At 46.9% G+C, this 13,168-nt stretch overlaps 1 protein-coding gene across 1 annotated transcript in view; it reads right to left on the reverse strand.

Annotated features, from left to right (window-relative positions):
* Window positions 1-12,716, reverse strand: part of CCDC39 (coiled-coil domain containing 39) — a 43,153-nt gene extending 30,437 nt beyond the window's left edge. The window contains exons 1-7 of the mRNA XM_015417453.1: window positions 12,543-12,716; window positions 10,266-10,385; window positions 7,913-8,059; window positions 3,513-3,671; window positions 2,644-2,736; window positions 2,235-2,363; window positions 1,591-1,782 (exon numbers count right to left, since the gene is read on the reverse strand). Coding sequence (XP_015272939.1) covers window positions 1,591-1,782; window positions 2,235-2,363; window positions 2,644-2,736; window positions 3,513-3,671; window positions 7,913-8,059; window positions 10,266-10,385; window positions 12,543-12,716 — 1,014 coding nt within the window. The remainder of the gene's footprint in view (window positions 1-1,590; window positions 1,783-2,234; window positions 2,364-2,643; window positions 2,737-3,512; window positions 3,672-7,912; window positions 8,060-10,265; window positions 10,386-12,542) is intronic.
* Window positions 12,717-13,168: the final 452 nt, after the last annotated feature.

Below are 13,168 nucleotides of genomic sequence, written 5' to 3' on the forward strand. Positions count from 1 at the left end.
GGTGTTTAGTCATGCTGGCCACATGACCACGGAAACGTCTTCGGACAGCGCTGGCTCTTCGGCTTTGAAACGGAGATGAGCACCGCAACCCTACAGTCGGATTCGACTGGTTTTTGAGCAAGGGAACCTTTACCTTTAGGGAGGAAAGCAGCTGTGGGTGGAGATTTGGAGTGGAAAATCCCACACAACTTCTCCATTCAAAATCCCCTGCTCAAAACAGCATCAGGGTTCAATCACGCACATTTGTGTGCAACATATACTGAGTTCCTTTGGCACTGTGTGTGAAAATGCCCAAATGTATCTGTCACTAGAGAGATTCCATACCTGTTCAACTAGCCTGCAGATGCGCTCACTATAACCTCTTCCGAGGTACCTGGCAATAAGCTGGCACAGGAGGCACTTCCAAAAAGTGCCTTCATTTCTTAATGTTAAGAATGTAAGAACAAAAGAAGAGCCTTGCTGGATCAGACCAGAAGAAGAAGAAGAGATTGTATTTATACCCCGCTATTCACTACCCGAAGGCTTCTCAGAGCGACTTACAAACTCCTTTCCCTTCCCCTCCCCACAACAGACACCCTGTGAGGTAGGTGGGGCTGAGAGAGCTCTGACAGAAACTGCCCTTTCTCAAGAACAGCTGTGCCAGAACTATGGCTTGCCCAAAGTCATCCAGCAGGTGCGAGTGGAGGAGTGGGGAATCAAACCCGGTTATCCCAGATTACAGTCCGCGCACTTAACCACTACACCAAACTGGCCAGTGACGGTCCATCTAGTCCAGCATACTGTCTCACACAGCGGCCAACCAGGTCCTCTGGATGGCCAAGAAGAGGACATGGAGGCCAAGACCTCCCCTGATGTTGCCTCCTGGCAGTAAGATTCAGTGGTTGGCTGCCTCTGAACATGAAGGTTCCCTTTAGTCACTTATCCTCCATGAATCTACCTAATCCCCTTCTAAGGCTGTTTATTCCTGTGGGCATCACTACATCCTCTGGCAGCGAATTCCACATTTTAATAACCCCCTGTGTAAAGAAGTGTTTCCTTTTGTCTGTTCTGAATCTACTGCCCGTCAGCTTCATTTAATGCCCTCAAATTCTAGTATTTTGGGAGGGGGCGAAAAAAATTATCTTGTCAACTCTCTCCACCCCACACATAATTTTATAAACCTCTATCATGTCCAGTGCTCCCTCTAAGCTGTGGAGTCCTGTGAGCAAAAATTCTACGTCGTGAGCTACTGGCATTAAAGTGGTGAGCGAGCGATTTGGCTGCTGCATAAATTAGTTTGCTCTGGAGCCCTCCTTCCTGAGCGGAGACAAAAATGTGTGAGCCGGAGGCTAAAAAACTGTGAGCTAGCTCACACTAACTCAGCTTAGAGGGAACACTGATCATGTCCCCCCCTTAGTCGTCTCTTTTCTGAACTGAAAATTCCCAGACTCTTCAGCCTTTCCTCACATTGCAATAGTCACTTGCTTGGGATTAGAATCAGTGTCTACTACACCTGACCATATTGTTCCAACAGCACTCTAAACTGAAAGGTTGCAGAAATAATCTTTCCTACACTGGTTTCGGTATTGGTTGTGCTAATGTTCAGATTACCTCGTCCTGCAGCTGGTTCCGATTAGCCTCCTCTTTTTGGTGTTCTGCCCTCAGTTTGGCAGCCTGCCGATCAGCTACGCCAATCCTCTTCTCATACTCCATGTTGTTGCCGCTCTCATTCGCCAGAAACTGGATCTTGTCCTTAAGCACGCTTTCCTTGGCTCGTATCGCTCGCCTGGCCTGGGCTAACAGCTAGGTGCAGAAAAGGATGTACGTTGTTTTTAAGAGAGCAGCCTGATCAATCAACTGCCAAACTGAGTACCAAGATGCACCATAAAATAAAATCCAAGTATCTATTAACACCCGGATGTGTGTGAAGAAGAAGAGATGAAGAAGAAGAGATTGGATTTATACCCCACCCTTCACTCGGAGTCTCAGAGCGGCTTACAAACTCCTTTTCCTTCCCCTCCCCACAACAGACACCCTGTCAGGCTCTGACAGAAACTGCTCTTTTCAAAAACACCTCTGCCAGAACTATGGCCTGCCCAAGGTCATTTAGCAGCTGCGAATGGAGGAGTGGGGAATCAAACCTGGCTCTCCCAGATTAGAGTCCTCACATTTACACCAAACTAGCTGCAATAACTCATTAGTACTCAGAGGCACACATGCATTGCAAGTAACCCACATCCAAGAAAATGGATTACCAGGCCACATTGGTCTATTTCTTGATCTCTTCTCTGCATCTGCTCTATGGTGTTTTCCCACTGTCTGATAAGCTCCTGTCTCTCGCGATGAACCCTGCGAAAATCTTCAGCTGCCTTATCCAGCTCGATCTGTAATGAGAAATCATGGAACCCAAACATTGGTGCTTGTATCCCAAAAAACCTGCAAGCTCATGGAACAGAATCTCCCAGCCCTTCTCTTCTGCTGAAGCCCATCCAAATTGTGCTCCGGGGAGTCAGGGGGCTCTCAAGCAGAATGCAGTGCAATATGGCTGTCCGCAGTCCCCGCTTCCCCCTCCCCAAAACCACCAAAGGAAAGACACTGCTATCAGTGGCAGGTGACAAGGATGCAAGTCACAAAGTAAAATCTCCGGCTGCTCCACGGACCCACCTGAGCGGCGAGGGTCTCCGTCAGCTCGTTGTCAAGAATTTTGCGCCTGTGATTACAGTCCACAGTCAGCATCTCGATCTTCATAGTCAACGCCTGAAATGAAAGGATGACGAAACCTGCTGTTAACTCTTAACCCAGTCTGTTTTAAGGGTTGCCAAAATATTATCTCTGCCATGTTTTGAGACAGGATGGAACCCCTAGGTGATCGAATCATAATGCCAGAAGGGACTCGCAGATCACCCAGTTGAATGCCACAAATCTTGGTGTCATGTATTCCCTTCAGCATGGGTCGCCCATGTGTGCGTCAAAACGACCAAGCCAGTTTACTGGCTACCTAATGTCAGCTGTTAACATTTGGCGTTAAACCTTCACAAGGTAGCTTGAGCAGGGCAGGACAGAATTTAAAATTACATTTAATGCTAACTGGATTAATATTCTTTTCCTGGATTTCCTTCTCAGAGAAATTCCTTTGAAATTAACTGTTGTGCTTTGATGCAATGAAAGGAAGGCATTTCAGGGTGGACGAGATGTGGGTTTTTACGCATTCTCATTTTCCTTGCTTGTGTGCACCTGTTGCTTCGGGGGTATAATGCTAAGATGGCTGCCAAATAATCTTAGGATTACCATACACACTGCCATACAATAATTATTATTACTTTTCTACTTGTGCGTCTTTTCCCCTGCAGGGAGAAAAATAACTGGAAAGCAATCCACTTTGCAGTCACCAAGGTTGCTTTAGGGTAAAAACTGTCAGGGGGTTCCTCCTCTTGTGGAGCAAATCCAGATGTGATCTGATCTGAAGCTAGGAGTAATAGAGATTTGCTGTTTAAAAAAACCCATGCATGACCTTTCAGAAACGATTCACATACTCTTATTTTGCTGTCGTCTTGCTGGGCATATTTCTGAATCACCAAGGAATCATTGTCTTTACGAGCGGACTCTTCTAACCAAGCTTCTAATGCCTGTTGGTCCCAGTTCATTTGGCATCTTAAGGCTTCCAGCTTCTGAGTCAATTTGAAGAGATTGTTCTAACGACGTCAGAGAAAAAAAGAGAGAAAGGCGTACAAAAGTCATATACATGTGAGAATAACAAGGCTTCCAACAGCTACTTTACTGTTCACTCAAAACTTAAACTGAGCTCAGGCAATACCAGACCACGTTTACATATCTTGCAGCTCACCACTGGTCCATTCTGCATCTGGCATTCGTTCCACATTGTCTCAGCACTCATCTTCGGTTCCCCCTTGCTTCGGAAAATCTGTTTTCACTGCATTGACTTAGATCCTGGTTTCTGCACTGGCTACCCATTAAGTCCCGTGTCAGCTTGCCATCTATTTTGTTTTCAGTGCTCACTCCTGCATTGCTATGCAGATTTTCCTGTGTCACTACTTGCCTCAGTGGTCATTAGCAGCGTAGGAGATGCTCTGGATGGTGGATCACACCTGACTGAGCCAAGTAATTAATGGCGAGGTGATAAATACAGAGGGGGAAATAGGGGTGGGGGAACTGATGGAGATCAATGAAGCCACATCAAGTTGCCTGCTTATTGTTCCCTTCGAATCAGAAGCAGAGGAAGGAAATGGTGCAGCTCAAAACCACATTCAGATAGCCCAGGGCAATGCCGTACTGACTGCGAAGTCACCCCTGACTATGCAAGAAGGTACCTATAAAACCCGATGGACAAAGAAAGTGAAAGCAACATGCAGTGCAGAGGGAGATTAATGTCCCAGCTTGGAACTGCGGGGAAACAGATGGGTGCAGAATCAGCCCACTATCTCCTCTTCAGAGCCATCCCAAATCCCACTCAAGTCAATGAATCTACTCTGAAGGCCGTGATTTATGCCGCAGAGTTATGGGTGCCAATGAGTGGATGCAATCGGCTTTTATGGCAAGAGGGGATCATAAACTCATAACACTGATGGGTTTGTAAAAAGGTAAAGGTAAAGGTTCCCTTGCTTGAAAGCCAATTGAATCTGACTCTAGGGTTGCGGTGCTCATCTCCGTTTCAAAGCCAAAGAGCCAGCGCTGTCCAAAGACGTTTCCGTGGTCATGTCGCCGGTGTTACCATGTGTGCTTGTAAATGCATTATTTGTGCTGTGCTGATGTTATGTGTCTGTAAAATGTCTTTGCATTTGTGCATATGGGATAAGGAAATTGCTGTGTCTTGAATGGCTTGCTCTGCATCTCATGCTTGCATCTGGATGAGCAGGGCTTGAGCTGCCTGTGCTAAAGAACACGTGCATACCCGCACCTTCCCAGCGTGCCTCAGGACAAAGAGGACATTCGCCATTAAGCTCAGCTTGGAGACTTGAAAGAACAACAGGTTTCCCAACATTACAGACCTTCAGGATAACATGTAACCCCACTATCTGGTTTGGCATCACAAAGAATAACATCCTGTATTGCCTTCATGGACCAGGCACATCTCTGCAAGTCAAAAGTTGCCATGGGAACCCAACTTTGACACCTTGCCACATGGCTCCCTTTGAAGTTAGGCTAGAATTTAAATATTGCCCCCTGCCCCTTAGGTAGAACGTCACGACCTGTCAACCTATAGGTATGGAGAAGGGGACGGATTTCAGGTATAGATTGGCCTTAAGCCAAACCCCAATACTAGGTTTTAAAAGAGGAAACACAGCTTTTGTTTCCTGAGTTGCTGGTTAATCCATCCTTCCTTATACTTTCACCTTGCAACGTAAGTCTACTACAGGTGATTCTAAGTGTTCCCTGGATCGCGCAACCAGGAGAGCGCACACGTGTCTGGCTGGTCCAGACAGTGTGTTTTTAGGGTCCCTAAAGATAGAGCTTATGTTCCTGATCCTTCTGCTGAGAAAGAGTCACCTTTCATTCGGAATCAGATGAGTATTAACGCTACCCTCCTGTGCCTCAACCCTATGTTAGTCTGAATTTATTATTTTTCATACTGAAATGCTTTGTATTTACTACTGTAACTAAAGGAATCTTGAACGTATGTGTGAGTGTATCTGTGTTCGTGTGCTTGAGAAATCAAACTAGTAAAGACAACATTTATTCATTAAACCTAGTGTGTTGTCTATTTGCTTGGGAAAAGGAGTGTTTGTTTCTGATTAAGATCTCTCTATACAAGTGATCAACAAAGGACCTAGGATAAGCCCCTGTTGTAGATAAAACAGATTTGGGCTAGTGGAACAATCCTCCACCGAGGAGTTCCCGTAACACCGGCATGACTAAACACCAAGGCGCCTGTTAAAAAGACTGGCTTCTCCCAAATCCTTGCCACATCTGTGCCTTTTGGGGGGGAAGTACTGATGGGCTGAATCCTATGCTTTGTTCTGCTTGCAGGAGACTTCCCCCCCACACACACAATGAAGGCCCCTTTGGGCACCCCCATGCTGTTTACTGACCTCCAGGAGGAGGAGTCTGGCAAGCAGAGCAGGCCGCACTGGGAAGGGGGAGGCAGGAAAGTTCTGTTCCGCTCACAGGAATTGTGGTCCATCCCCGTGGAGATTATTACTTACTATGGCTGGGATTCAAAGATGTGGACATCTACGTGTTTAGATAATTTCCTAGTGGTTACTTCACAATAATGTAATAATATCAAAACAGATTTTAAAAGGCAAATGCTATGCTGGGGATGATCAGGAAGGGGACTTAAAACAAACCCGCCAGTATCATAATGCCCCAGTATAAATCTATGGTGCGGCCTCATTTGGAATACTGTGTACGGTTCTGGTCGCAGCACCTCAAAAAAGGTATTACAGCACTGAAAAAGGTGCAGACAGGGACAACTAAAATGCTTAAAGGGATGGAACCCCTTCTCTATGAAGAAAGGTGAAAGAGGTAGGGCTCTTTAGCCTAGAGAAATGACTACTGAGGGGTGACATGACAGAGGTTTACAAAATTATGCATGGGATAGAGAAGGTACAGAAAGAAGTACTTTTCTCCCTTTCTCATAATACAAGAACTCGTGGGCACTTAATGAAATTAATGAGCAGTTGGGTTAGAACAGATAAAAGGAAGTACCTCTTCACCCAAAGAGTCATTAATACGTGGAATTCCTGCCACAGGAAGTGGTGGCGGCTTACATCATTCACCTCTCCTCCATTTCATCCTCACAACAACCCCATGAGGTAGGCCACACTCAGAGCGTGTGACTGACCCAAGGTCACCCACTAAGCTTCCGTGGCACCAAGCTAGGTGACCAAAAAGGTTAAAAAGAAAAAAATCCCTATCTATACAGTTATCACTGTCAACTGAAAAAAAGCTAAAACTATAATTCTAAAGCGTTAATCAAATTGCACATATCAAAAACCATGTATCACAAAAGTTTTTGGTTATGTACATGTGATATATAAAACCTTTTTATTAAAATTATACTTGTATACAGGGGAATGTCACGCAGTTTCAAGTTACAATTACAATGGATGTAATTGATGTCACAGAGTTACAACTGATGACGAAAGAACGAAGTCTGAGTCCGGTGGCACCTTTAAGACCAACAAAATTTAATTTAGAAATTTAGAAAATTTAGAAATCTAAAGTATAAATAAATAAATAAATAAATTCCGGGTATAAACTTTCATGAGCATTCACACTTCTTCAGATATGAAAGCTTATACCCAGAATTAAACTTTATTGGTCTTAAAGGTGCCACCAGACTCAGACTTTTATTGACAATTGACGGTGGTAACTCTATACATTGGGGGGGGGGGGTTCCCCCTGACTTTTTGTTACCTAGTCTCTTCTGGGTTGGAATTATCCCCCTCCTCTCTTTCTGCTTCTTTTCGCAGACTGGGGATTCAAAACTGGGTCTCCGAGATCCCAGTCTGACACTACCCCACACTGGGGGGGGGGGGGGGGGGGTTGAAATTGGAGAAGAGATTTCTCACGAAAGCTCCTCCCCTGCCACAAATTTTGTTGGTCTGTAAGGTGCTCCTGGACTCTTGCTCTTTTCTGCTGCTACAGACAGACTAACACACAGCTACCCGCCTTGATCTACCTAACACTGTAATGCAATCCATGTTGTGTAACAGACTCGCTGCTAGACCAGAAGAAGAATTCTGATAGCCATTACCACATTATACTGGCTTATGAGACACGCTGCTTCCAGATTTGCATTGTTAAGATAGGGTACAAAAGGACAACTGCAGTGGACCAGGACTAATAGCGACAGCGTTGCCATGAGATGTCCTTTGTTTAAAGAAGCAACACAGTTCGTTCGCAAGCACAGCAGTGGAGAAAACTATTCCACTCAAAGCAGGATTCTTTCCGGAAATCAAAAGAAACATACCTCTTGACTAATTTTCTTCTCCCTTAACGAAACCATCTCATTCTCCAGCCTTTGAATCTCACTCTTCAGGCGCCCCAGCTCTCTCTCTGCAAGGGCTTTAAAATGCAGTTCGGTTTCAATTTCATTCTTTCTGGCTCTGGAAAGAGACTAGAGAGAAAGTCAATTAATTATTTCTGCAAGGCTAATGAGCACTGAAGATTAAGAGGCATCTCTTACGGTTTGTTTCATTTTCTCAACAAAAGGAATTGGAGATAAAAATGGATGTAAAGTTATAAAGTATACAACTAAGGGCTTCCATATGAGTTTTGTATGAAAGATCTAGTATTCTCTCTCAAAGTGGTTTTCTATAGCTAGCTAGCCAAGTGAAAAGAAAAATTTGTTTTTCTGCAGTCCATCAGAACAAAACTAGAGTTAACAATATTTAGTACAAGTGCAATACCTTTGTTGGCAAAGTAAATTTAACATGACATTTAGGATCAATATTTAAACGGGTTCCTCCTCCACCTTGTGTTTACTCCAGGAAATATGACTGCAACACACAGCTTGTTGTATTAAGCTGCTGTATGGATTAACTGACATTAACTTGGTCTTTCTATTAAAACATTTTTGGTATATGTTGCCTGTTACATTATATCAGTTCAATACGGTATTATCTGACCAGCTGTGTTAGTTAAAACTTCTAGAATGTTAAATGCAAATATCTTCTAGGATATTCAGTTTAACAAGTTAATGAGCTCACTTTTTGTTTCCTGGACACCCCTCAATTTAAGGGATTAACAGACTCTATGCATGTTTTCAGAGACTAAATTATATTCTTTTGCTTTAAAAGAACTGCAGACTACTTATGTGTTATAGGTTGGTGGATCCTGCAATCCAGACACAGAGATCACAATTTTTTCTCAAGTTCCCGGTAGCCACATGGGTCAGGAGAAGGTGTGTCAACTCTGTGTTTGCAAATTCCCGGAGATCTGGGGGTGAAGCCTGGAGACGATGGGGACTGGGGAAGACAGGGACCTCAGTGGGACACAATGCCATGGAGTCCACCCACCAAAGCAGCCATTTTCTTCAAGGGGACTGGTTTCTGTAGTCTGGAAGTCACATGTCATTCCGGGAAATCTCCAGGCCCCACCTGGAGTTTAGCAACCCTAATCAGGAGGCTGCAGCGGACAGTAGGAAGGGTAAGAAAATGCTCTTTCTACCTCTTCTGTCGGCACAGCTCAGATGACAGAAGGGAGAGGAGAGGGCAATTTCTCCTCCTTCCTTCCAGCTGGGGCCCAGCGTTCCCCCAGAATTATAACTGATCTCCAGACTACAGAGGTCAGGCACCCTGGAGGAAATGGCACTTTTGGAAAGCAGCCTCTGTGGCATCACATTCCTGCCGAGCTCCCAGTCCCCACCACAGACTCCACCCTCCTCAGGCATGGCTCCCAGATCTCCCAGAATCTCCCAAGTCAGAATCCGCCACTCCACCCCAACCCACGTGGGCCATTAGAAAAGGCGGCCCTTGGGATGGACTTTCCCAGGGTTTGAAATAATTGGGCCGGGGGAAGGGGAACGTCAGCTATGCTGCCATTGCAGCAGGGGGGGCTGATGAGGGTCTTCTTCACGCCTCTGGTATTTTGTCTTTCGATTCCCACTCACCCTCTTATCTTGAAGCTCAGACAACTGATCTTGGCGCTTCTCCCTGCAGGCTTTGCTGGGAACCTAGGCTCCTTAGTTTTAGGCACAATTTCTTGCTTTGCTTATTGGCTTACCTGCATCAGGGGTTCAGTTCGAATTCTGAATAACTGTACCTTTCCCGCCTGGGACCCCGGTTCTGACACTGACCGTGTAAGATTGACTTGCTTCTACCGCCCAATAAACCTGATCCTAGTTAAGGAACGTTGTTGGGACTGTTTCTGGCAAGACTCCGACAGGGAACATGGGAAAGGTCCATAATCTTTGCATCCACTCTCATATGAGCAGAAAGGCATTTTCACAGATACCGGGGAGGCGTCCATGATTTCATCAATTTCTCATTTTAAAAATGCACTCCCTCCTCCCCTGCAATGCTATATTATCCCGAGGGTCCCCCCAAAGCTCAGAATCAGCTTTTCAGGTGGTCCGGCCAACTGCAGAAGATGTGAAAGATCTATTCCAGTTCTTTGAACCCAACCCAGTATGAACTGGGGAAGAACCGCAAACCCTACAGATAAAACAATTTGAACTTAGTTGCAGATTTCATGTGGGAAATATATTAACAGATGCAAAAATCTAGCACTCCTGTTTGGTTTCAGACAGGTCAACAACAAGCATGCAACGTGCATTTAGGGGATACCTGCATTTCAGTAAAGCAGAAATCTCAGCCATTTACCTGTGTCAAATTAAACTCCTGCTTGACATTTTTCAAGTGTGCTATCATCGCTGCGATACGTTCTTCATAGTCAGTCACCTGATTTTCCAAGCTGACCTTTTCTTTTTCCATACTCTGAAACTGGGGAACAAAACATCAAAGATATTTCAATATTACTTTGAATCCATTAAAAAAGCACTCAGCTTTTAACATAAACTGCTTTCTCTTGGAAATGGGGTGGCACCACAAAAGAGCCTCCCCAGAGAATTCTCGGAGAAAAGCCCTTTAGGGACCATCCATACAGTGCGGTTCATTTTGTTTTGTGCACTTTGGGCCCATACTCCCACCAAGGAGCTCAGGTAGGGTTGCAAGCTCCATCTTGCGAAATTCCTGGAGATTCTGGGGGTGGAATCTGGGCCGGGCAGGGTTTAGGGAGGGGAGGGACTTCAAGGCGGGACTTCAGCAGGGTATAAGGCAGGTGGACTCTTCTCCGGGGGAACTGATCCCTGTCGTCTGGAGATCAGTTGTAATTAGGAGTGTGCACGAGAAAACCTGCTCCCCATAAGCACTAAACTTGGGGCAGAAAACCCCTGTGGAAAACACTTTGCACGCGCAACAACACTGTGAGGAAGTTGGCTAGAGAGTGAGTGACTGCCCCCAGGTCACCCAGCAAACTTCCATGGCAAGGTAGGAATTTGAACCCAGGCCTCCCAGATCACACTTTGATGCTCTGACTACTAAACCTCACTAGTTATGGTTTTTTTAGCCCCCTCTTCTCCTCATTTTAGCAGATCTTATACAGAATTAGGTGTCCCAAATCTACTTAGTTCAATGGGCTTAGTTATGCATAAACCTGTGTAAGGTCAGAGTGTAAACCTCTCGCTGGTCATAACTGTCCGCCTCCCTTCTTCCATTCATGCAAGGCCTATAGAGTACAACCACTTTAACAATCCAACGAGAAGTTAGAAACGGCTCACTAAATGCCTGCTGGTATTATAAGCTTCTTATTTTCCCACCGCCTTCAGGTTTCAGAACAGGGATCACCAACAAAAAGCCACCATATGGTTGACCGCTACAAAACAACTTGAATCTATTCCTTTTAAACAAAGAATCATTGAAATTGGTCTTTGCTGCTTCCAGAGACTATCCCCCCCCCCCACAGTCTCTGAAAGCAAAGGCAAGATAGAGCGGGCATGAAATTCAGCCTTCAGGGAGGAAGAGTACCAAACTCTGGCAGACACACAAAATCGACATTTTCACTTTAAAATGGGAGTTCAACAAAAAACAAGGCTAAGTTGGAAAAAATCAAGGCTAAGGCTTTCAGTGGGTATTAGCCAAACAAAACCTCCACGAGAGGCAACAGGCCTCTGAATACCAAACACTGAACAGCAAGAAGCAGAAGAGGGCACCAGCCAGTTTGGTGTAATGGTTAAGTGTGTGGACTCTAATCTGGGAGAACCGGGTTTGATTTCCCCACTCCTCCATTTGCACCTGCTGGATGACCTTGGGCATGCCACAGTTCTGTCAGAGCTGTCCTTGAAAGAGCAGTTTCTGTCAGAGCTCTCTCAGCCCCACCTACCTCACAGGGTGTCTGTTGTGGGGAGGGGAAGGGAAAGGAGTTTGTGAGCCGCTCTGAGACTCTGAGGGAAGGGAAGGGTATAAATCCAATCTCTTTTCTTCTTCTTCTTTCTGGGAAGCACATGGCTGGGCCAGTACTGGAAAGAGGCACACAGTGGCCTCTCTGTCTAACAGTCCTTCTGCCTTCCTTTGAGGGAAACCTACCGTCAGGGGTGCCAACTCCAGGTTGTGAAATTCTTGGAAACTTGGGGAGGGTGGGGTTCGGCAAGGACAGGGACCTCAGTGGGGTACAAATACAATTGCCATACAGCCCACCCTCCTAAGCAGCCATTTGTTCCAGGGGAACTGATCCCCGTTGCCTGGAGGCCAGTTATAATTCCGGGAGATCTCCAGGGCCCACCTGGAGGTCGGCAATGCTACTTCGAGTCCCAATTTGGGAGGGGGGGAAGTGGGCAACAAATGAATGCATCAATGCAAGTGCGCCTTAAAAAGCCAACCAACGCCATAAGCTTGCTTTCACCCCGTGCAGCTGAGGGAGAGGAACGGGCTCGTCGCAGAGACGCGGCGGGCAGCCTCCTTCGGGAGTGGGGCTCGCTTGCTGGGTTTGCAGGATGGAGTGGGGGGGGCGCGTTTCTGAGTGTTCCCCGCCTCCTTTGCTGCCCCTCGCCCCGACTCAGGTGGGCACCCGCCGCGTCCCCGCCCCCCCTGCCCGGGCTTTGCCTTTTGCTCCAGCCTCTTGTTTTCCTCGCTGGCCACGGGGATGGCGAACCCATCGTCCCAGTCGAGCTCGGCCAGGACCGAGGCGGTGGAGGTGGTGGAGCCGGTGGCCCTGCTGCTCGCGTCGCCGCCGCTGCTGCTGCTGCCGCTACCTTCGCCGCTCCCCGAGGAGTCCATGACGGCGCCCCTCGAGAGCAGGGCCGCCCCCCAACTTTTTCGGGCCCAGGTCGGCGCAACCACCAGCCGCGCCGTTGGTTGCCTTGGCAACAGCCGGCGCCGGGCCTCGGCAACCGCCGCTCGCGCGCGCTGGCCTTGCGGTTCCACGAGGGCCCTGAAGAGGGCGCTGGGCTCGCCCGGGCGCCTCTTGCATGGTGCAGGCCGACCCTAGTAGGCTGCCTGGGGGCTTCGGTGGAGCCAGTGCCCTTAACTCTGTTCTGAACCCATTGACGTCTGTCTGTTTCGAGGAGGAGGCGCAATATAGCTAGGTAAAGGTAAAGGTCTCCCTTGCTCGAAAGCCAGTCGAATCCGACTCTAGGGTTGCGGTGCTCATCTCCGTTTCAAAGCCGAAGAGCCAGCGCTGTCCGAAGACGTTTCCGTGGTCATGTGGCCGGCATGACTAAACACCAAGG

This window comes from Gekko japonicus, unplaced genomic scaffold (genome assembly GCF_001447785.1).
Source record: "Gekko japonicus isolate JY-2015 unplaced genomic scaffold, Gekko_japonicus_V1.1 scaffold3010, whole genome shotgun sequence".
NCBI lineage: Eukaryota > Metazoa > Chordata > Lepidosauria > Squamata > Gekkonidae > Gekko > Gekko japonicus.